Genomic DNA, 25,447 nt, shown 5'->3' on the forward strand with positions numbered 1-25,447 from the left:
CACAATCGCTGATATTGAAAGTTGTGTCCTCAGGGTCAATGTAGGTAGAAATTGAGGTATCAGCTTCCGCGGTACTAATAATAGGACTTTCCAGCAAGCCAGTCGCAGTCACAGTCCGTAATGCAATAGGAGAAATAGGAATTAACGGTGCTGTTTGTAAACATCTGGCGTTCTGTTCGGATGCAGTTTGATTAGATACTTCTTGATCGATAATATTTGTTTCCTCATTAAATTCAATTGTATAGTTATGCTCTTGTAACAATTTTTTACTCTCCAATTTTCCCGGTACATAAATTTTGTGCGGTGTAGAAGTACTCGGTGCATTACCGTAATCATGGGCTACACAAGACACTTGACTATCCAGGGGTAAATCAATTAAAAAAGGTTCACTGGCGAAGGAACCTTGTTCCTCTGGAATATTTGCGTACTCCTCAGTGCTTTGTTCATTGTCATCTGTTGATGGTAAAGGTTGATGTAACTCCTCTCTGACAATGTCTGTAGGTTTTGCTGATTGTGATGCTTTCCTTCGAGCAAGTTCAGCTTTAGAAATAAGAAGCTGACACATTATTTTCTTATTTTTTTTTGGAAAAGATACTTGGATTCTCTTATGTTTTCTTGACATAGACGTCAAAGTATTTGTAGCAAAATTACGTGTCTCCGGTCGTGTAATTTTTTGCATTATAATTTGTGATTGATCTGAGGAAACGGTGGTTGACATCATTTTGGATGAGCTTGACAAATCACTAGATATACATAGTCCGGTTTGTGTTGACTGCGAAGAAGATTCTTTTGTAACTTCCAGACTTGATGGAGTTGATACTTTTGGAATGAGATGTTTTTTTTTTTGACGTTTTTTGGACGGTTCTAGTCCTTCGGTAAATTCTGGTTGTGAAGTTATTGAAGAAATACCAATTGGCACAAGTGACGGAAGGATGGAAATAAGTGAACTTGTTGAAGACGTAGTTGTTGTAGATGATGAAACCGACAAACTGTACGTTACAGAAGTTGTTGTAGTGGTTGTGCAAACACTACTTTGACATACACATGGGATGACGGTCACTGCCTGAGTAGATGTAACAGCAACACTTGTAACAGGTAATTCGATTGTAGATGAAGACGGCAGGTTTTGAAAAATTGTAGGAATAGCATCCTTACGTAGGTAACGCCGGTTTTCTACGTAATTATAGCTATTATATGAAAAATGTAAAGAACACATTCGGTAACTGTCATGCACTTTACCAATGTGAACTTTTTCCACCCAATCATCCAAATGGTCAGTAAATTGTCCAGATTGTAGAAGCCATAATCTGATTCGTGATTTGTCCCATGGGAAACCGTGAAGTATGACAGAGCGATCCCTTGTTCTCCACTTGGTTGGACAACCAGGTACTATACACGACGGCATACTATAATAGTAATAAAGAGATAAACGATCATATTACAATTAATTAATTTTGATTATGGATAGTCCAATAATTTGGAATTGAACCTTATTCCTTCTCTTGCACCGAAAAAGTGGTCGACATTGATTGCCTGATTGGTCCATCTTGACAAATATCTCTATATTTTATTTCGCTGCATAATTTTATAGCATAGAACAGTCATGTCAAACTCTGGCCCGCGGGACAAATCTGATCCATGGTAACATTATTTTGGGCACGCAAGTCAAATCATGGTGTAAATTACATCTGGCTGACCCGCCATGGCTACTTTCTAAGATACTATAAGGGAGGGCTGTCAACTATATAAGACTATTGGGGAGTGCAGACTGTTGCAACAGACTATTGTGAGTGCTGGCTTATATGTGGGCCACTTTAGCTTGGGTTGACTACTACATGGGGAAATATTGGGGGAGGTTGGCTATCACATGTGATGCTATTTATCATGTAATTTATCAGTACTTTATCACTGTCTGGCAACTATGTTTTTTGGTACTTTGGTGTCTGTCAGCTAGGTTTTTGGTACTTTGGTGTCTGGCAGCTATGTTTTTGGTACTTTGGTGTCTGGCAGCTATGTTTTTGGTACTTTGGTGTCTGGCAGCTAGGCTTTTTGGTACTTTGGTGTCTGTCAGCTATGTTTTTGGTACTTTGGTGTCTGGCAGCTAGGCTTTTTGGTACTTTGGTGTCTGGCAGCGAGGCTTTTTGGTACTTTGGTGTCTGGCAGCTATGTTTTTGGTACTTTGGTGTCTGGCAGCTATGTTTTTGGTACTTTGGTGTCTGGCAGCTAGGTTTTTGGTACTTTGGTGTCTGTCAGCTAGGTTTTTGGTACTTTGGTGTCTGGCAGCTATGTTTTTGGTACTTTGGTGTCTGGCAGCTATGTTTTTGGTACTTTGGTGTCTGGCAGCTAGGCTTTTTGGTACTTTGGTGTCTGTCAGCTATGTTTTTGGTACTTTGGTGTCTGGCAGCTAGGCTTTTTGGTACTTTGGTGTCTGGCAGCTAGGCTTTTTGGTACTTTGGTGTCTGGCAGCGAGGCTTTTTGGTACTTTGGTGTCTGGCAGCGAGGCTTTTTGGTACTTTGGTGTCTGGCAGCTATGTTTTTGGTACTTTGGTGTCTGGCAGCTAGGTTTTTGGTACTTTGGTGTCTGGCAGCTATGTTTTTGGTACTTTGGTGTCTGGCAGCTATGTTTTTGGTACTTTGGTGTCTGGCAGCTAGGATTTTTGGTACTTTGGTGTCTGTCAGCTATGTTTTTGGTACTTTGGTGTCTGGCAGCTAGGTTTTTGGTACTTTGGTGTCTGTCAGCTAGGTTTTTGGTACTTTGGTGTCTGGCAGCTATGTTTTTGGTACTTTGGTGTCTGGCAGCTATGTTTTTGGTACTTTGGTGTCTGGCAGCTAGGCTTTTTGGTACTTTGGTGTCTGTCAGCTAGGTTTTTGGTACTTTGGTGTCTGGCAGCGAGGCTTTTTGGTACTTTGGTGTCTGGCAGCGAGGCTTTTTGGTACTTTGGTGTCTGGCAGCTATGTTTTTGGTACTTTGGTGTCTGGCAGCTAGGTTTTTGGTACTTTGGTGTCTGTCAGCTAGGTTTTTGGTACTTTGTTGTCTGGCAGCTATGTTTTTGGTACTTTGGTGTCTGGCAGCTATGTTTTTGGTACTTTGGTGTCTGGCAGCTAGGCTTTTTGGTACTTTGGTGTCTGTCAGCTATGTTTTTGGTACTTTGGTGTCTGGCAGCTAGGCTTTTTGGTACTTTGGTGTCTGGCAGCTAGGCTTTTTGGTACTTTGGTGTCTGGCAGCTAGGCTTTTTGGTACTTTGGTGTCTGGCAGCGAGGCTTTTTGGTACTTTGGTGTCTGGCAGCGAGGCTTTTTGGTACTTTGGTGTCTGGCAGCTATGTTTTTGGTACTTTGGTGTCTGGCAGCGAGGCTTTTTGGTACTTTGGTGTCTGGCAGCTAGGCTTTTTGGTACTTTGGTGTCTGGCAGCGAGGCTTTTTGGTACTTTGGTGTCTGGCAGCGAGGCTTTTTGGTACTTTGGTGTCTGGCAGCTATGTTTTTGGTACTTTGGTGTCTGGCAGCGAGGCTTTTTGGTACTTTGGTGTCTGTCAGCTAGGTTTTTGGTACTTTGGTGTCTGGCAGCGAGGCTTTTTGGTACTTTGGTGTCTGGCAGCTAGGTTTTTGGTACTTTGGTGTCTGGCAGCTATGTTTTTGGTACTTTGGTGTCTGGCAGCTAGGTTTTTGGTACTTTGGTGTCTGTCAGCTATGTTTTTTGTACTTTGGTGTCTGTCAGCTAGGTTTTTGGTACTTTGGTGTCTGGCAGCTAGGCTTTTTGGTACTTTGGTGTCTGGCAGCGAGGATTTTTGGTACTTTGGTGTCTGGCAGGTGTGATTATTGGAATTTATTAGGGCCCTTTTTCAATGAAATATTATCTTAGAGATCATCTGCCAAAGACTTGAAAGCAAAGCCAGGAACAATTTTTAAAAAAAGATCAGGAAAGCATGAGTTTTTTCCATTTTTAAAATCCATTTCTGGCTTTGGCTTCAAAACTTTTGCAGATAATCAGGGACATAATTTTCTGAATAAAAGGGCCCTGAGAAGATGTCAGACTAATAAGGGTTAAATGAGTGCATATGGGCGATAATACTAGCTATTTGGTAAATGGGAGTGGTGTTTCATTTTAGTTTGACCATCAATAAAGGCGATTATTGCAAAATATAAAAAATATATAAATTTTTTTTATCAACTAATAAATTATTGGATTCTCTACTGTGAAAGAAAGAAGAGTACAACAATAGATGGTGGGGGAAGGTGACTTCACTGCAAATCTAATTATCTTTTTTTCTAAAGGCCAAAGAATACTGGAGACAGCAAGACAAGAGTTGAATAGAGAAAGGAATTATAATCTAATTAGACAGACTAGACGTCTGAAGCCAAAGTGAAAAAAAAAAAAAAAAAAATACGTCTAGTGATATTAGATGACTTTATATTATGGAATAAATTTATATATGACTAATTAAATAAAAAAAATTTCATATAAAACAATCCGTCAGGCATGCAGTATTGTCAGCAGGAATATTATGTGTCCATTATGGTGTATGGAAAAAAATTGAGATAGATAGAGCGATGTCACAATTTATCTCTCTCTGTCTCTCTCTATTACTAAATTACATATTTTTTGGGTTGAACAAATTATATAAATCTATATATATATATATATATATATATATATATATATATAGAGAGAGAGAGAGAGAGAGAGAGAGAGAGAGAGAGAGAGAGAGAGAGAGAGAGAGAGAGATATGTCTCTCTCTCTCTCTATATATATATATATCAGGTAACTCAAGAAAATATATGACCGCTTCAAAAGTGATATTAGGCTTACATCGATTACGGCCATAATAAGACAGATGTAATTATTTATATTATAATAGATATAAAATAATTAGCCCGATTTCAAATAATTTACTGTACCTGGACAATTTGTGTGGCTGAAAACGATTCTGCGCTGATTCTCCTCTAAAATAAATCACTGGACACACAGCATGAAGTTTACTAAAAGTCCTTTTATTTAGCAGCTCTTTTTATAACCTGGGTTTGCTAATTAGATTAGCAAACCCACTAGAATAAAAACGCCTTTCCATTGTCAAATACAGTATTCGCGCAGGCGCAGATTGCATAGAGTCTGAATACAGGGACCGAGAGAGCACGGGTGCGCATGCGCACGGACCCGATAGTCATTCGCTGGCGGGGATCACGTGGCCGGGAGCTTTTTCAGCCAATGACGGCTGAGCAAGGACGTCACTGACGACGTGAAGCGGTGGGCCGGAACGCTGGAGAAGATGGACAGCAGGCAGGACGGCCTCTTTGCTGTTACTCGTCCGTCACGAAGAGGCAGACCGCCAGGGCAGTGGTGTCGACAGTAATAAGGTAGGCATAGAATTTGATTACTTCCGGGTGTGGGGTCCGGGCCAAATAAGAACGGAACGGCTGAAAATCCAGGCGAGAAGCACAGTACAATGTTATATAACTTTGTACTGTGCTTCTATTGGGACAAAAAAGTTTAGCGCCGGAGTTGTCCTTTAAGGCCATTTCAGGCTCTGTCCTTAAGGGGTTAAACAACCACAACCAGGAAGAAGGATCTGCAGAAGCGCATGTGATGCAAACAGAACAAGAATTAACTAATTAATTACCAGAACTGTCTCACAGTGAGGGTGCCTTCACACGTACCGAATCGCTGCGAGTTTCTCGCACATAAATCCACAGTGATACTGATTGCTATCAAGTCAATATATGTGTATTATTACATGCGAGTTTGGTGCGATTTTTACATGCGAGTTTTGATTTGCACGATTTTCACAGGCAAGTTTAAGGGTACAAACACACACACCATATATGCAGCAGATCTGCAGCAGATTTGATGGTGCAGATTTGATGCTGTGCTCAGTTATTTAGATCTAATCTGCTGCGTATCTGCTGCATATTGCAGCAGTAAATACGCTGCGTATACGGCGTGTGTGTTTGTACCCTAACATCATAAAAAACGCAGCTACTTTTATGCGAGTTCTGTGGGATAAATGCGCAGCGATACGGTACGTGTGAAGGCACCCTTAAGCAAACCAGAAATGGCAAAGTAAAGTGGCTGACGAGCGATTTTGTGACTTATTTTAGGGGTTGGGCATGCTGGTGCGAGTTTTTTTTAACCTACCCAACTTTATTTACTAGTATTGTGCAGTCAGTACAAAAAACAGATGTACGGAAATACGGATGCAATACAGATGCCCAATCCGTAATTTATAGCGGATTATACGGGTCATATTTAGGGACCAGAAAAAATTACTGAAAGTATGAATAGACCTAAGACTAGCTGTGAATGAACAGCAGGGATCTCCTGTGTGCACACTGCGGGGATCTCCTGTGTGCGGATTGCGTGGATCTCCTGTGTGCACACTGCGGGGATCTCCTGTGTGCGGACGGCGGGGATCTCCTGTTTGCGGACGGTGGAGATCTCCTGTGTGCAGACTGCAGGGATCTCCTATTTGCGGATGACGGGGGTCTCCTGTGTGCAGACTGCGGGGATCTCCTGTGTGCGGATGACGGGGGTCTCCTGTGTGCAGACTGCGGGGATCTCCTGTGTGCGGATGACGGGGATCTCCTGTTTGCGGACGATGGAGATCTCCTGTGTGCAGACTGCGGGGATCTCCTGTGTGCGGATGACGGGGGTCTCCTGTGTGCAGACTGCGGGGATCTCCTGTGTGCAGACTGCGGGGATCTCCTGTGTGCGGGCTGCAGGGATCTCCTGTGTGCGGATGACGGGGATCTCCTGTGTGCAGACTGCGGGGATCTCCTGTGTGCAGACTGCGGGGATCTCCTGTGTGCACACTGCGGGGATCTCCTGTGTGCACACTGCGGGGGATCTCCTGTGTGCACACTGCGGGGGATCTCCTGTGTGCACACTGCGGGGGATCTCCTGTGTGCACACTGCGGGGGATCTCCTGTGTGCACACTGCGGGGGATCTCCTGTGTGCACACTGCGGGGGATCTCCTGTGTGTGGGAGGCAGGGATCTCCTGTGTGCGGGCTGTGGGGATCTCATTTGTGCGGACTGCGGGGATCTCCTGTGTGCACACTGCGGGGATCTCCTGTGTGTAGGAGGCAGGGATCTCCTGTGTGCGGGAAGCGGGAATCTCCTTTGTGCAGGCGGCATTCTCCAGTGTGAGGGCTGCGGGGATCTCCTGTGTGCAGACTGTGGGGATCTCCTGGGCAGGGGCTGCAGGGATTTTCTCTGCCCTGGCAGCAGGGATCTCCTGTGTATGGGCTGCAGGGATCTCCTTTTTGCGAATGCTGAAGCCTGAATCCATCAGGGGGCGCTCTGACCTGCAGGGGGAACAGTAGCAATCAGGGCCCACAGCTTGAGCACAAAGTCTGACCAGGAGCAGAGCTGTAAGCTGCTCCTCCTGCATGTCACAGCGCCCCCTGCTGGATCCAGGCTGCAGTATCCTTTCCCACCTACCAAGTAACTAAAACTACTGCTATCAACTACTACAACCACTACTAGTACACCACTTGTACCACCCAAGGGTACTGTATACTGGTACCAGCCTGCCCCATACCCACCCACAGGTACTGTATCCTGGTGCCCACCTACCCCATACACCCCCACAGGTACTGTATCCTGGTGCATGCCCCATACCCACCCACAGGTACTGTATCCTGGTGCCCACCTACCCCATACACCCCCACAGGTACTGTATCCTGGTGCCTGCCCCATACACCCCCACAGGTACTGTATCCTGGTGCCTGCCCCATACACCCCCACAGGTACTGTATCCTGGTGCCTGCCCCATACACCCCCACAGGTACTGTATCCTGGTTCTCCTCTGCCCCATACACCCCCACAGGTACTGTATCCTGGTGCCAGCCTGCCCCATACACCCCCACAGGTGCTGTATCCTGGTGCCTGCCTGCCCCATACACCCCCAAAGGTACTTTATCTTGGTGCCTGCCTGCCCCATACCCACCCACAGGTACTGTGTCCTGGTGCCTGCCCCATACACCCCCACAGGTACTGTATCCTGGTGCCTGCCCCATACACCCCCACAGGTACTGTATCCTGGTTCTCCTCTGCCCCATACACCCCCACAGGTACTGTATCCTGGTGCCAGCCCCATACACCCCCACAGGGAATGTATCCTGGTGCCTGCCCCATACACCCCCACAGGTACTGTATCCTGGTGCCTGCCCCATACACCCCCACAGGTACTGTATCCTGGTGCCAGTCTGCCCCATACACCCCCACAGGTACTGTATCCTGGTGCCTGCCCCATACCCACCCACAGGTACTGTATCCTGGTGCCCTCCTTCCCCATACACCCCCCACAGGTACTGTATCCTGGTGCCTGCCCCATACACCCCCACAGGTACTGTATCCTGGTGCCTGCCTGCCCCATACCCACCCACAGGTACTGTATCCTGGTGCCAGCCTGCCCCATACACCCCCACAGGTACTGTATCCTGGTGCCTGCCCCATACACCCCCACAGGTGCTGTATCCTGGTGCCTGCCCCATACACCCCCCACAGGTACTGTATCCTGGTGCCTGCCCCATACACCCCCACAGGTACTGTATCCTGGTGCCTGCCCCATACACCCCCACAGGTACTGTATCCTGGTGCCCGCCTGCCCCATACACCCCCACAGGTGCTGTATAATGGTGCCTGCCCCATACACCCCCCACAGGTACTGTATCCTGGTGCCTGCCCCATACACCCCACAGGTGCTGTATCCTGGTGCCTGCCTCATACACCCCCACAGGTACTGTATCCTGGTGCCTGCCCCATACACCCCACAGGTACTGTATCCTGGTGCCTGCCCCATACACCCCCACAGGTACTGTATCCTGGTGCCTGCCCCATACACCCCCACAGGTACTGTATCCTGGTGTATGGCATGTTGACCAGGTCTTGCTGGCTGCCGCAGTTACAATCTTCACCGCTAGATGCCGCCAGAATCCCGTCATGTGGAGAGATCTCGCGAGACTCCATGAGTCAGCGGCCCCGGCCGGCGTCCTCTCCATTGTTGTTGTGTCCGGCTCCTGCTCCAGTGATGCTGCGGCTCCGCTGTAAGACCCGGGAGGGCACCCACCTGCTGCAGGGACTCACCGACGTCTCCAGTGTCCGGGAGCTGCAGGAGCGGATAGCCGGCCTGACGGGAATCTCGGGGCCCACTCAGCGAGTCATGGTGGGCTACCCCCCGGCCATGCTGGACCTGAGTGATGGGGAGGCTGCCCTGCGGACCCTGCCCATCCAGTCCGGTGAGGAGAGATCGGGAGGGGGGGGTGAGGTGGGTACAGAGGGGCTGTGAGGGGGGGGGGTACAGAGGGGCTGGGAGGGGGGGGGGGTACAGAGGGGCTGGGAGGGGGGGGGGGTACAGAGGGGCTGGGAGGGGGGGGGGGGGTACAGAGGGGCTGGGAGGGGGGGGGGGTACAGAGGGGCTGGGGGGGGGGGGGTACAGAGGGGCTGGGAGGGGGGGGGGGGTACAGAGGGGCTGGGAGGGGGGGTACAGAGGGGCTGTGAGGGGGGGTACAGAGGGGCTGGGAGGGGGGGGGGGTACAGAGGGGCGGGGAGGGGGGGGGGGGTACAGAGGGGCTGGGAGGGGGGGGGGGTACAGAGGGGCTGGGAGGGGGGGGGTACAGAGGGGCTGGGAGGGGGGGGGGTACAGAGGGGCTGGGAGGGGGGGGGTACAGAGGGGCTGGGAGGGGGGGGGGGTACAGAGGGGCTGGGAGGGGGGGGGGTACAGAGGGGCTGGGAGGGGGGGTACAGAGGGGCTGGGAGGGGGGTACAGAGGGGCTGTGAGGGGGGTACAGAGGGTGTACAGGGGGGGCTGTGAGGGGGGGTACAGAGGGGCTGTGAGGGGGGGTACAGAGGGGCGGTGAGGGGGGTACAGAGGGGCTGTGAGGGGGGGTACAGAGGGGCTGTGGGGGGGGGTACAGAGGGGCTGGGAGGGGGGGTACAGAGGGGGTGTGAGGGGGGGTACAGAGGGGCTGGGAGGGGGGGTACAGAGGGGCTGTGAGGGGGGGTACAGAGGGGCTGTGAGGGGGGTACAGAGGGTGTACAGGGGGGGCTGTGAGGGGGGTACAGAGGGGCTGTGAGGGGGGTACAGAGGGGCTGTGAGGGGGGGTACAGAGGGGGTGTGAGGGGGGTACAGAGGGGCTGTGAGGGGGGTACAGAGGGTGTACAGGGGGGGCTGTGAGGGGGGTACAGAGGGGCTGTGAGGGGGGTACAGAGGGGCTGTGAGGGGGGGTACAGAGGGGCTGTGAGGGGGGGGTACAGAGGGGCTGTGGGGGGGGGGTACAGAGGGGCTGGGAGGGGGGGTACAGAGGGGCTGTGAGGGGGGGTACAGAGGGGGTGTGAGGGGGGGTACAGAGGGGCTGTGAGGGGGGTACAGAGGGTGTACAGGGGGGGCTGTGAGGGGGGTACAGAGGGGCTGTGAGGGGGGTACAGAGGGGCTGTGAGGGGGGGTACAAAGGGTGTACAGGGGGGGCTGTGAGGGGGGGGCTGTGAGGGGGGGGTACAGAGGGGCTGTGAGGGGGGGGGTACAGAGGGGCTGTGAGGGGGGGGTACAGAGGGGCTGTGAGGGGGGGTACAGAGGGGTGTGAGGGGGGTACAGAGGGTGTACAGGGGGGGCTGTGAGGGGGGGTACAGAGGGGCTGTGAGGGGGGGTACAGAGGGGCTGTGGGGGGGGGTACAGAGGGGCTGGGAGGGGGGGTACAGAGGGGGTGTGAGGGGGGGTACAGAGGGGCTGGGAGGGGGGGTACAGAGGGGCTGTGAGGGGGGGTACAGAGGGGCTGTGAGGGGGGTACAGAGGGTGTACAGGGGGGGATGTGAGGGGGGTACAGAGGGGCTGTGAGGGGGGTACAGAGGGGCTGTGAGGGGGGGTACAGAGGGGGTGTGAGGGGGGGTACAGAGGGGCTGTGAGGGGGGTACAGAGGGTGTACAGGGGGGGCTGTGAGGGGGGTACAGAGGGGCTGTGAGGGGGGTACAGAGGGGCTGTGAGGGGGGGTACAGAGGGGCTGTGAGGGGGGGTACAGAGGGGCTGTGAGGGGGGGGGTACAGAGGGGCTGTGAGGGGGGGGTACAGAGGGGCTGTGGGGGGGGGGTACAGAGGGGCTGTGAGGGGGGGTACAGAGGGGGTGTGAGGGGGGGTACAGAGGGGCTGTGAGGGGGGTACAGAGGGTGTACAGGGGGGGCTGTGAGGGGGGTACAGAGGGGCTGTGAGGGGGGTACAGAGGGGCTGTGAGGGGGGGTACAAAGGGTGTACAGGGGGGGCTGTGAGGGGGGTACAGGGGGGGCTGTGAGGGGGGGGTACAGAGGGGCTGTGAGGGGGGGGGGGTACAGAGGGGCTGTGAGGGGGGGGTACAGAGGGGCTGTGAGGGGGGGTACAGAGGGGTGTGAGGGGGGTACAGAGGGTGTACAGGGGGGGCTGTGAGGGGGGTACAGAGGGGCTGTGAGGGGGGTACAGAGGGGCTGTGAGGGGGGTACAGGGGGGGCTGTGAGGGGGGGTACAGAGGGGCTGTGAGGGGGGTACAGAGGGGCTGTGAGGGGGGTACAGAGGGGCTGTGAGGGGGGGTACAGAGGGTGTACAGGGGGGGCTGTGAGGGGGGTACAGGGGGGGCTGTGATGGGGGGTACAGAGGGGCTGTGAGGGGGGGTACAGAGGGGCTGTGAGGGGGGGGGGTACAGAGGGGCTGTGAGGGGGGTACAGAGGGGCTGTGAGGGGGGTACAGAGGGGCTGTGAGGGGGGTACAGAGGGGCTGTGAGGGGGTACAGAGGGTGTACAGGGTGGGCTGTGAGGGGGGGTACAGAGGGTGTGTGAGGGGGGTCAGAGGGATGTAAGGGGGTAAAGAGGGTGTACAGGAGGGCTGTAAGGGGGGACACAGGGTGTGTGAGGGGGGTACAGAGTGGGTGGGGGGGGCGGTACAGAGGGTGTACAGAGGGGCTGTGAGGGGGGGTACAGAGGGTGTACAGAGGGGGGGTACAGAGGGTGTACAGGGGGGCTGTGAGGGGGGTCAGGGATGTACAGGGGGGGCTGTGAGGGGGGTCACAGGGTGTGTGAGGGGGTACAGGGGTGTGTGAGGGGGGTACAGAGGGGCTGTGAGGGGGGTACAGGGGGCTGTGAGGTGGGCACAGAGGGGCTGTGAGGTGGGCACAGAGGGGCTGTGAGGTGGGCACAGAGGGGCTGTGAGGTGGGCACAGAGGGGCTGTGAGGGGGGGTACAGTAGGGTGTGTGAGGGGGGTCAGGGATGTAAGGGGGTACAGGGGGGGCTGTGAGGGGGGTACAGAGTGGGTGGGGGGGCGGTACAGAGGGGCTGTGAGGGGGGGTACAGAGGGTGTACAGGGGGGCTGTGAGGGGGGTCACAGGGTGTGTGAGGGGGGTCAGGGATGTAAGGGGGTACAGAGGGTGTACAGGGGGGGGGGGGGTGAGGGGGGTCACAGGATGTGTGAGGGGGGACCGAGTGGGTGGGGGGGCGGTACAGGGGGGTGTGAGGGGGGTACAGGGGGGGCTGTGAGGGGGTACAGAGGGGCTGTGAGGGGGGGTACAGAGGGGCTGTGAGGGGGGTTACAGAGGGGCTGTGAGGGGGGTTACAGAGGGGCTGTGAGGGGGGTTACAGAGGGGCTGTGAGGGGGGTTACAGAGGGGCTGTGAGGGGGGTTACAGAGGGGCTGTGTGGGGGTACAGAGGGGCTGTGTGGGGGTACAGAGGGGCTGTGTGGGGGTACAGAGGGGCTGTGTGGGGGTACAGAGGGGCTGTGTGGGGGGTACAGAGGGGCTGTGTGGGGGGTACAGGGGGGCTGTGTGGGGGGTACAGGGGGGCTGTGTGGGGGGTACAGGGGGGGCTGTGAGGGGGGTACAGGGGGGGTACAGAGGGGCTGTGAGGGGGGGTCAGAGGGCTGTGGGGGGGTACAGAGGTGCTCCTCAGTGTTACACTGTGCTCTGGGTTACAGGCTTCTCTATTTAAATGGATTGTCCACACTGTGCTATAGAGGGAAATAGAGCAAGTGCTGGAGATTTGTAATTTACTTCTTAAAAAAAAAAAATAATAATCTCCACTTATCCAGTACTTATCAGCTGCTGTATGTCCTGCAGGAAGTGGTGTATTCTCTCCAGTCTGACTTGGTGCTCTCTGCTGCCACCTCTGTCCATGTCAGGAACTGTCCAGAGCAGGAGAGGTTTTCTATGGGGATTTGCTGCTGCTCTGGTCAGTTCCTGACATGGACAGAGGTGGCAGCAGAGAGCACTGTGTCAGACTGGAGAGAAAACACCACTTCCTGCAGGACATACAGCAGCTGATAAGTACTGAAAGACTGGAGATTTTTTTTTAAATAGAAGTAAATTACAAATCTCTGGCACCAGTTGATTTAAAATTGGTGAACTACCCCTTTAAAGTGACAGTGTATTCTAGCAGTTTTGGGGGATGAGAGTAGACGTCAGGTGTGCTGTGTATGGGTGATGTATGGAGCAGACGTCAGGTGTGCTGTGTATGGGTGATGTATGGAGCAGACGTCAGGTGTGCTGTGTATGGGTGATGTATGGAGCAGACGTCAGGTGTGCTGTGTATGGGTGATGTATGGAGCAGACGTCAGGTGTGCTGTGTATGGGTGATGTATGGAGCAGACGTCAGGTGTGCTGTGTATGGGTGATGTATGGAGCAGACGTCAGGTGTGCTGTGTATGGGTGATGTATGGAGCAGACGTCAGGTGTGCTGTGTATGGGTGATGTATGGAGCAGACGTCAGGTGTGCTGTGTATGGGTGATGTATGGAGCAGACGTCAGGTGTGCTGTGTATGGGTGATGTATGGAGCAGACGTCAGGTGTGCTGTGTATGGAGCAGACGTCAGGTGTGCTGTGTATGGAGCAGACGTCAGGTGTGCTGTGTATGGAGCAGACGTCAGGTGTGCTGTGTATGGGTGATGTATGGAGCAGACGTCAGGTAACCATCCGGCCCCCTCAGGAATAACATTGTACGCTGTGTCCTGTAATGCTGTCCTTGCTGTTTCTGCTAATACAAGGTCAGGGGTTCTATACACCATAGTCTATAGGACTATACAATGTGCTGTATACAGCAGCCTAGTATAGTGTCAGGGCTTGGGTTATCCTGTGATACCCCGCCTGATGGGAGATCCGGATCCCAAACAGGATGGTAAGTATACACTGCTGCTTGTGATCTCTATCACAAATATATACATATCCTCTATGCATACATATCCTGTATACATATCCTGTATGCATACATATCGTGTATACACACATACATATCCTGTATACACACATAACCTATATACATATACATACATATCCTATAAAAACACACATACATATCCTGTATACACACATAACCTATATACATACATATCCTGTATACATACGTACATATCCTATATACACACATACATATCCTATATACACACATACATAACCTATATACATACATATCCTATATACATACGTACATATCCTATATAATACATATTCGTGCCGTCAGTTTGCCTTTGTCATTATCAGCCACACACAATCCAGTTTACACAGGATGACATGCGACCAATTACCGTATTTTCCGGCGTATAAGGCGACTGGGCACAAGAGACGACCCCTGACTTTTTAGCAGTTTTTTCAGGGGTTCGCCTTATACGCCCGAAAGTGTTAGCATGGCTGCAGTCAGGCAGTGATTTACTGCAGCTAAATAAAAAAAAACACAAACATTTAACTCACCTATGGCCCGTTCCCGGCCCCCACGCCTCCCATACCGTTCCCAGCGCAGGCAGTGTGACGTACACTACCGGAGACGGAGATCGCCGAACCTCTCCCGGGCAGCCGACCGTCTCATCAGAGAGACTCGGAGATGCTCAGCTGCCAGGAGAACTTAAGGAGAATCAGAGAGGCGCCGGAAGTTCCCGAAGCTTCTCTCATTCTCCTGAAGCTCTCCCGGCAGCCAAGCGTCTCTGAACCTCTCTGATGAGAAGCTCGGCTGCTAGGGAGAGGTTTGGCGATCTCTGGCGCAGGTAGTGTATGTCACACTGCCTACGCCAAGAACGGTACGGGAGGCGAGTGAAGGCCGGGAGCGGGCCCTAGGTGAGTTAAATGTTTTTTTTTTATAGCGGTCGCCCCATAAGGTGGGGATGGAGCAGTTTTTGACCCCCCCCGCCGTATGGGGCAACCATACCCAGTGTATAAAATGACCCCGACTTCTAAGAATATTTTTGGGGGTAAAAAGTCGTCTTATTTTCCCGTAAATTAAATTTTAAAGCCTATTCCAAAAACCCGATCAAACGTTTTCCCAGTCATCGGCTGATCGCTGTAACTTTTAAACAGGTTGATTATCGCTCACCGTAGCGCTTCTAGCAACACTCCTGGCCGATAATCATCCCGTCTAAAAGGCCCTTGAATGATCTGTAGCACTCCGGCAGCTCCCATAGTTATTGAATGGCAGAGTCTCATTCATAGGAAAACCCCTTTAAGAGTGCCTGTCATTAAAGTGACTCTGTACCCACAATCTGCCAAACCGCTTGTGCCTTCAGATAGCTGCTTGTAAAGGGATACTCCGGCACAAATCTTTTCCCCAGTAATTGAAACACATTACAAAGTTATATGACTTTGTATGAATTTATTTTATATCTGTTCCTCCATTCTATAGAACAGAGGAACCGATATAAAATAAATTCTCAACTCCACAATATCACATATAAAATAGACTCTCAACTCCACAGCTTCTCCACATCTGCCCCCTTCCCTATTTCCCCCCCCACCAGGAAGTGAAGTAAACTCATTCTTACCTAATGACTGTTGACCCAGTCTGTTAAGCCAGTCGCCCTTTGTCAGATGACACAGGTTGCTCAGCTCTGATTGGCTGAAGCTCAAACCAGGAAGTGAAAAAAATGAAGACACCAACTGTAGCTTCAGTTTAGTTTTTAATCAGCGCCGGAGCTGTGTCCTAGGCCTGCACCACCTCTCTGTCCCTCCTCATCATTAGGAATGCTCCAGGCAGGATTTCTCCTATTCATCACTTGTTTGAACACTGCACATGTGTTTAATCGCTAAGGCCCATGTGCAGTGTTCAGACAGGTGATAATTAGGAGAAATCCTAATGGTAAGTAGGGACTGAGAGGCGGTGCAGGCCTAGGGCACGGATACTCTAGACCACGTATATTTTACACAGGGCTGCAAGTTTAAAAGTTGTTCTTTAACTTGATGTGTCGTCAGGCATGTAGAGTGATCTCAGTGGGTCTCTCTGCTGCCCCCCACTGGGATGAGGAGATATAGTCGGTGAGGGAGCACAACAGCAGCAGTGCCATCCACTCTCTAGCTGTGTCTCCTGATTGGCTAATTCCGACTATTTAACCCTTAAGGACGGAGCCAATTTTCGTTTTTGCGTTTTCGTTTTTTCCTCCTTGTGCTTAGAAGGCCATAGCACTTGCATTTTTCCACCTAGAATCCCACATGACCCCTTATTTTTTGTGTCACTAATTGTACTTTGCAATGACAGGCTGAATTTTTGCATAAAGTACACTGCGAAACCAGGAAAAAATTCAATGTGTGGTGAAATTGAAAAAAGAAACGCATCTCTTTTATTTGGGGGGTATTTGTTTTTACGCCATTCGCCCTGGGGTAAAACTGACTTGTTATGCATGTTCCTCAAGTCGTTACAATTACAACGATATATAACATGTATAACTTTTATATTATCTGATGGCCTGTAAAAAATTCAAACCATTGTTAACAAATATACGTTCCTTAAATTAGCTCCATTCCCAGGCTTATAGCGCTTTTATCCTTTGGTCTATGGGGCTGTGTCAGGTGTCATTTTTTGCGCCATGACATGTACTTTCTATCGGTACCTTGATTGCGCATATGCAACTTTTTGATCACTTTTTATTAAATTTTTTCTGTATTTGATGCAACCAAAAGTGCGCAATTTAGCATTTTGGGATTTTTTTGCGCTTACGCCGTTTACCGTGCGAGATCAGTAATGTGATTAATAGTTTGGGCAATTACGCACGCGGCGATACCAAACATGTTTGTTTATTTACTTTTATTTAAAACATGGGAAAAGGGGGTGATTCAGACTTTTATTAGGGGTGGGGGCTTTTTATTGACAACAACACTTTTTTTTTTTTTTACACTTCTACTAGAAGCCCCCCTGGGGTTGGGGTGATTCCCCCCTGGGGTTGGGGTTATTCCCCCCTGGGGTTGGGGTTATTCCCCCCTGGAGTTGGGGTGATTCCCCCCTGGGGTTGGGGTGATTCCCCCCTGGAGGACTTCTAGTATAAGTACACTGATCTCTCAATGAGATCTTTGCGGTATACTTATACAGCAAAGATCAATGAGATCGGCACTCGGATGCTTTCGGCTGCTGCAGCCGAAAGCATCCGAGTGCCGAGCCGGGATCAGCGCCATTTTGGCGGAGACTCCGGCCGGAGCAGGATGTGTGGATCGCGTCCCGGAGGAGCGATCCACCCCACTAGACACCAGGGAAGTGCTGCATACAGTAATCGGATACAGCTGTCAACTTTGACAGCTGCATCCGCTTACTGAATTAGCGGGCACGGCGATAAGAATGTGCCTGCTAATAGCCGCGGTCCCGGGCTACACGCGGTACCCAGGATCGCAGCGGTTCAGAGCGGGGTCGACGCGTGGCCCCACTCTGAACACCTCTTGCGGACGCATGATGTACCGGTGCGTCATGCGTCCTTAAGAGGTTAAAGTGTCACTGTTACAAATTTTTTTTTTTTTCTTTTTTTTTTTGCAGAAATCAATAGTACAGATGATTTTAAGAAACATTATAATTGGGTTTATTAGCTGAAAAATGCATTTTTATCATGAAAAAGCAGTTTGAAGCCCCCCCCCCCCCCGTCTTCATTGTTCTCTATGAAGAGGGGAGGGGTGGAGGGAGATGAGGCACCAAAACAGGACAACAAAGAGTTGATTTACAGCTTCATCTCCGGGCTCTCTCCTCTGACCTCTGAATTGGGGCTTTCAGCGGCTGCACGGTGTAATCCTTTGTTCTCTGCTCTCTGCTGGCGGCTAATCTCCCTCCTCCCTTCTCCATAGGTTACACAGGGCTCGACTGATGTAAGAGAGTTCAGATTTCCTGATGATGAGCAGTGAATATGAGAGAGGAGGGGGGGGGGGGGGGCCAGGGGAAAGTCTTTTTAAGTCTATGAGGCTACGTGTTATGTATTAGTGAGTGGATGGCTGCTGCGCTCTCTCCCCCGCTATATCTCCCGAGCGGAGATGGCTTAGCTGTAGTATATGTGTTTCTATGTGTATATCTGTATAGTATATGTATTTATATATTATACCGTATATACACTGTATTTCTGTGCATCTGTTTTATTTTTGTCCTTTTTCCCCCTCTTTATAATCAGGTGACACGCTTATTGTGGAGGAAGATAAAACCAAACCTACACCTGCCTCAATCCATAACCTCAGCGAGCGTCCCATATCCAAGAGTCCGCAGATTGTCCGGAGAGTCGTACCTGCTGACAACTCCTGCCTCTTCACCAGTGTGTATTATGTGGTAGAGGGGGGAGTCTATGACCCGGCCTGTGCCCCTGAAATGCGCAGTCTGATAGCTGAGATTGTCGCCAGTGATCCCACCAGTTACAGTGAGGTGGTGCTGGGTAAGAGCAACGACGAGTATTGTGCCTGGATCCGCAGAGAGGACACCTGGGGTGGCGCCATAGAAGTATCCATACTTTCCAAGTTCTACCAGTGCGAGATCTGCGTTGTGGACACCCAGACGGTGAGGATCGACCGCTTCGGGGAAGATGCCGGCTACAGTAGACGAGTTCTGCTTATTTATGATGGCATCCACTATGACCCCTTGCAGCGGCAGTTTCCGGATTCTGACATGCCGCCCATGACCATTTTCCCCACCTCTGACGATGAGGCCTTGGTGCAGGCCTTGGAGCTGGCGGATGAGGCCAGACGGAAGAGGCAGTTTACAGATGTGAACAGGTTCGCCCTGCGCTGCATGATTTGCCAAAAAGGATTAACGGGACAGTCGGCGGCCAGGGATCACGCCAAGGAAACGGGCCATACCAACTTCGGGGAGGTGTAACAACCCCTCTACTTAGTATATTTGGTGGAAGCTACCTCACACATCTGAACCCAGATTACAGAAAAGCAGATTTGTCCTTTTCTTGGCTTTATTCTCGGTTCGGAGAGCAGTAATACTGTTCACTCTTCACAGGTTACCTTATCGTGCAGTCGCCAGCATCGCATTCCCTAGCCTTCAGGGGGTCCACCATAATGGCCGCCACATAGATCAGTATTTCATGGCCCTTGTCCTTCAGCTTTTTTTACCTATTATTGTTACCTATTTATTACTTCTCAGTGTTGCATGTGTAAATCATCTTGTAGTGTGACTGAAGCGCACATTACGTGATGCCCAGAGGTCACCGCTCGCCTGAGGCGGCTGCATGCAGGTGTTTCGGCATCAGGACACACTGCACTTTACAGGATCGGGATGTGTTCTCAATATTCTTCATAATTTTTTTATTTATACCTATGAGGTCCATCCAGCTGCTGTACCATATCATGTTTGCACTAGATGAGCCTTTCTATCACCATAGTTCAGCAAAGCCCAATACACATGCTGCATCACTACTTAGCTGGAAATAAGTGGCGGGACGGGGAGGACGGGACTCTTCTGATATCTGTGTCTTAACATGCTGGTAATGCCAGAACTACTATGTATTTCACCAGTGCAATCTCCAGGGACAGTCGTGTCACCCTTATCCATGGTATGAAACTGTGACAATCTGTAAGGAATAGACAATTGCAGCACACGTCGCTCACTACGTCAGTAATATTATTGACTCCAAGTATTTCAGGTCTTGTAGACACAAGGAATTTCCTTTACTTGTTGTTGGCGCCATAAAACTAAGGCATAAGTGGGCAATTTGGGGGTACCCCCATGGAAGTTGTCTAATAAACAAGCAATCCATTTAAAGGGTTATAAGCACCTAACCTTCTATTAGTTTCCCACATTCACAGGGCGCTGAGGAGGAGGAGGGTATTTTTCTTATCCTTCATCCTCAGAGCCGTTTTTTGGGAATTTTGTACTTTATTCAATATGCAAACGAGGTGCTTTGGTGTGTTGGTGTGACTGCAGAGCATCGCCTCTATTGTCATTATGATGGCAGGGCAGATTGGTGCACTGAGAGCTTTAGTCCTGTCCCTGGTGCACAAACACATTTAATTTTGCATAGTGAATAAAGTGAAAAAATAAATAAATAAAAAAAATCGGAAAACATCGCTGACAATTAAAGGGGTAGTTTAAAAAATTTCAGTCTTCCAGCACTTATTAGCTGCTGTATGTCCTGCAGGAATTGGTGTATTCTTTCCAGTCTGATGCAGAAAGCACTGTGTCAGACTGGAGAGAATACATCACTTCCTGCAGGACATACAGCAGCTGATAAGTACTGGAAGACTGGAGATTTTTTTTAATACATGCAAATCTCTGGGGGGGCGGGTTGTAAACTACTAAAGTAAGAAAATGACCTTCATTCTTAGCATTCCGGCACTGTGGAAACATAAGAGAAGGTTAGAAACTTTTCTTTACATTTATTAACCTGAACTTGAAAACCAGTCATGTTGTAGTTAGTAAAACCATGTTTTACAGCAGGAATGGGGAACCTTCGTCTTGCAGCTGTTGCAAAACTTCATCAGTCTGGGCATGATGGGAATTGTAGTTTTGCAACAGTTGGAGGGCCGAAGGTACCCCCATCCCTGGTTTACAGGGTCCATCACTTGTCTATATTTCCGGGATGTATCTGGTTATAACAGACCTTATTCGGTGAGTATCCGGAGCCCCTCCTAATGTGGGGACAGGGGTGGCAATGTTCTTTCTATGAAAGTAACTGTGCTTTTCCTAACTCTGGATAATCCCTTTAAAGGATCCCAATCTTTAATAGTGAGATGTAGGCAGAACTGACTCCTGTTGCCTATACCAGTGAAGCAGAACATGACTGTCAGTTTCACATGGTGCGATAAGCAATATTATTGGATTAAAGTGACTCTGTATCCACTCAACTGCTAATGCCATCTGTTTGATGAAGGTAAATGATCTTTTAGGCTGGGTTCACACTACGTATATTTCAGTCAGTATTGTGGTTCTCATATTGCAACCAAAACCAGGAGTGGATTAAAAACACAGAAAGGCTATGTTCACACAATGTTGAAATTCAGTGGATGGCTGCCATATAACAGTAAATAACGGCAATTATTTCAATATAACAGCCGTTGTTTTTAAAAAACAGCAAATATTTGCCATTAAATGACGGCCATCCACTCAATTTCAACATTGTGTGAACAGATCCTTTCTGTGTTTTTAATCCACTCCTGGTTTTGGTTGCAATATGAGGACCACAATACTGACTGAAATATACGTAGTGTGAACCCAGCCTCAATATGTAGTAGGTAAGTAAAGCTGGCATGGAGTGTCTGTGCCCCAGGTCTGTGCCGCCTCTCCTCTCTTCCTTCCCACCCTCCTCATCATCAGGAACGCCCACAGGCAGGATTTTTATTCATCACTGTCTAGACAGTGCACCTGTGCCATAGTGACACAGCTGCAGTTTAGATAAGTGAAGAATAGGCGAAATCCTGCCTGGGCCGTTCCTAATGGTGAGGCGGCACAGACACTCCACACCAGCTTTACTTACCTACTACAGATTAAAAAAGGATTTTTTTTGCTCTAGCCAAGGCGCCAGGTGCATTTTAAAAGGCACGATCAGTAAGGATCTACACTCATCAAACAGATGGTACTAGGGGTTTGGTGAGGTGGGTTGGTGAATACAGAGTCATTGTAAGGAGTGCTCAATAAATATGTTGGTTTGTCATTAAGTATGGTATGTTCTGACTAGATTTCATAAAATGGAGTCTCGTGGAGTTATAGGGGATTTTCTAGGCCCCATTACGGTCTTACACTTTGTTATCCTTTATAGATCACTGTATACTACTTAACGCCCCTCCTGCTATAAACTGTGCATCGTTATAGGCATTTACTAAATAGGTCGCAAAGTTTTTTTTAAAGTACTTGAATATTTCCCTGTAGAATAAGCTAAATGGGAGCTCACGAAACATGAGGGGGTGATGGGTATTTGTTCAAAGGGATCTTCTGGGCCTCCTAGGTAGACGGCTATTGGTATCAGGATGGTTGGATTCTGACTCCACAGATGAAGGGGTCATGGCCGTCAGTCAGTGCCGTCGCCTCTTCCCTGGTTACCAGGCCTGACTCTCCATCTGGTAGTTGCTGTGGCCCCTTCAATTATCTGAGTGCCAGGATTCCAGAGGTGGATACGCTAATCTAATCTTAAGGATAGCCCACCAATATATCAGAATGCTTGAAACGTTAGATCTAAGGCTACATTTACTAAGCTTTACTAAGATTTATTAAAGAGGTTATCCAGTGCTACAAAAACATGGCCACTTTCTTCCGGAAACAGCATGACTCTTGTCTCCAAGTCAGCTGTGGTTTGCAACTTAGCGCCATTCTTTTCAATTGAACTGAGCTACAGAGCCTGCACCCAAACTGGAGACAAGTGCGGTGGCCATTTTTGTGTAGCGCTGGATAACCCCTTTAAGCTCTTAAAAAGCTCTCATTCTTGCCCACAGTAACCAGACATCCGCTTTTATTTTTCCAGAGCAATATGAGAATATTAGAAGACCTGCGATTGATTGCTCTGGGCAACCAAGTGACTTCTAGGCTATGTTCACACATTCCGTACCTTTGTCCATAATTGCAGATCCCATTAATTTCATTTGGGCTGTTCACATTGTCCCTAATTTTACAAATGCGTAATCTGCAAAAATTACCGACAAGCCCTAGTAAGGACCATCATTGCCGAACAGGTTTTCCCATAGACGACAGTGGGACTATCCGTAATTGTTACAGGAGAACGTCCGCAAATCCTTTAAAAATTCACATGATTTTTTATTTTAAACTATCCCCACTTATTTAACTATTGCCCGTCCCTTATCCCCCACTTGCCGGGTTCCATTTAGATCCCGCAGGGTACTGGCACAGCAGGACCACAACTGGGACAAGAAGATCGCACAATTACAGATGCATTTTGGACATTTTTTGCGGATGATTACAGACATGATTTACTGCCCTAAAAAACGACTGAATGTGTGAGTATAGTGTAACTATAAGCCTGCCCCTTCATCAGGACAATTACACAGTAATCATAACCATCAGATGATCAGAATCCTGTAATATGGAGGATATTGCTGCAGATTACCGTCACATCCACAATTGGATTTTGAAAACATTGGTTTATTTTTGTATTTTTTTGTGGTGTGTTTTATTCTGGGTGGATATCACTATGGAATGTTTATGGAATTGCTACAGAGAGTTCCTAGCTTGGCAAAGTTGTGACTGTCTTTACCATTGATGTGTGTGACCATAGTGCTCTGTGTGTGGATTGCGGATCAGTATATAATTACCCTCTGTGTATTCCAGTCTGAGCAGTTTGGATAATGTTATGGATAGTAACTTGAAAGACCGGCTAGCTCCTGGTTCATGGACTATATATAATATAGAGGTAGGATGTTTAGTGACCCAGTTCCATATACTTAGTGTGCCTATCAAAAAAAAAAACTATAAAAACTTTTGAGTTCTCTTATGGTGCGTTTACACAGACAGATTATCTGACAGATTTTTTAAGCCAAACTCTTAAACTCTACCCACTACCCCATGGCATAAAACAATAGACGAACCATACTTCCCTGCTGCTCCCATTGTGCGATATTCCAGTCCCGGGTGTTTCTGTTTTGTTTGGTTCCATTGACGTCTTGCGGGAAGCTGGCAGAACAGGATCACATCTTTGGGCCAGAGGTTCGCACGCTGGGGGGGGTCACGTGGCTCACTTATTGATTTGTGCCTCAGGGAGTTAATGGCGAGATTTAAAATTTCCCCTTTAGGGTACAAACCCACACACCGTATACGCAGCAGATACGCAACAAATACGCAGCAGATTTGATGGTTTAGATTTGATGCTGTGTTCAGTTATTTAGATCTAATCTGCTGCGTATTTGTTGCGTTTTTGTTGCGTATTTGCTGCGTTTTTGCTGCGTATACAGTGTGTGTTTTCACCCTTAACCTCTTGTTCAGCCGCTGTCTGCTTGGAGGACCCTTGCGGTTCCCTTATATAAGCTATAAAACACTAAACCTCAAGTGGCGGGAAGCTGTGGCAGCGTATAGGTCAGGTTACGGACAGGTCAGGCTGCGGTTTTCTTCTTTGCCATTGTCCATGTAGGTCATGGCATAGATGGCAGTAGATGAGAGGATGCCAGTAGCCTCACATGGGCACAAAGTAGATCATGATGTTCTTCTGTGTCATTTTTATATTATCACAATTATGTTATAAGCTGTATTTATTGCTGTGTGATGCATTGTATCACTGTATATAGCACCCATGTCGTGAAGCAGAGCTGGACAACCTCCTCTCTCTTTAGCATGTAGCTGTGTTTTTTGTATTTATTTTTCTATTTCATCCTGTGGTCCATTCTAGCCTCACCAACACCTAAAACATGAAATAGACTTTACGAAGACTGTGAAATCTCTCACACCCTTTAGAGTGAGGTCTCTTGGGATGGTGGACCTTTATGTGACCTCCATGAGAGTATTGGACCCCAGTTCTAGATTCCAGGGGCTCCAGCGGTTGGACCCACCTATACCCCTATACTCCGATATGTTTAGTATTTCTGTCACTAGCTTATACTGCCCTCATTTATGGCCACATGGACCTAGTGACAGATTCACTTTAACCTAAATAATAGGTCCTTTTCTTATGACCCTTTGGCGTTCACCTACGTTCTCCATATTAGTCTTTACTTGAAGTCATTGTCTTACACAATCTCCTCCAGACTTATAGCAACAGTCTGTGAATATAAAGGAGAACATCATGTAGTCGCCTCTGAATATATTTGTGTTTGTTACTTTCATACTATTGTTACTAAACCTGTTAACCTGAATGTAGCTGAACCTACACTAAGGAAAAAGCAATGACTTTCTGGGCTCCTTCACGTCAAACCTTACCATGGAATACAGTTCTGGACAGTTCTCGTACCCATCCGTAATCTTGAAGCAACTTGTATCTGTACTTGACCAATGCTTGAAGTGTCCACCTAGCGCTGGTGCCCGATGCTTCTATTATATTGTGAATGCCGTCTATAAACCTGTCTTAGCCTTAAACAGCCATGCAGTATTTCCAAGCTGCCTGCGTAACCTGCTCAGTGTCTATGTGAATGAGCTGGATGAATCCTCTGGTTTCTTGTATATCGCCCACCCTTTGATCACGTCATGGTGTAGTCACACGTTGCTTTGTTTGCACCATAGTGTTCGGTTTACAGCTTCCCTGTGCACGGTGGTGTACATTACACACACTCCATGATACTATGCTGATTTTATCGGAGGTGCTGCTTTATCGGACAATTGCTTCACACTGAATTTGACCTTGAATACATTT

At 49.1% G+C, this 25,447-nt stretch overlaps 2 protein-coding genes across 4 annotated transcripts in view; one reads left to right on the forward strand and one right to left on the reverse strand.

The window, feature by feature from the left end:
• LOC138767691 (complement decay-accelerating factor transmembrane isoform-like) overlaps positions 1-25,447 on the reverse strand; it is a 176,460-nt gene that overhangs the window by 127,031 nt on the left and 23,982 nt on the right. The window lies entirely within an intron of this gene.
• On the forward strand, positions 8,966-21,082 carry YOD1 (YOD1 deubiquitinase). The gene is made up of 2 exons (XM_069945075.1): positions 8,966-9,232; positions 18,338-21,082. Exons 1-2 carry the CDS (start codon positions 9,025-9,027, stop codon positions 19,030-19,032), a joined length of 903 nt encoding a protein of 300 aa, XP_069801176.1. The 5' UTR covers positions 8,966-9,024; the 3' UTR covers positions 19,033-21,082.

The sequence above is a fragment of the Dendropsophus ebraccatus genome, chromosome 11 (assembly GCF_027789765.1).
Source record: "Dendropsophus ebraccatus isolate aDenEbr1 chromosome 11, aDenEbr1.pat, whole genome shotgun sequence".
NCBI lineage: Eukaryota > Metazoa > Chordata > Amphibia > Anura > Hylidae > Dendropsophus > Dendropsophus ebraccatus.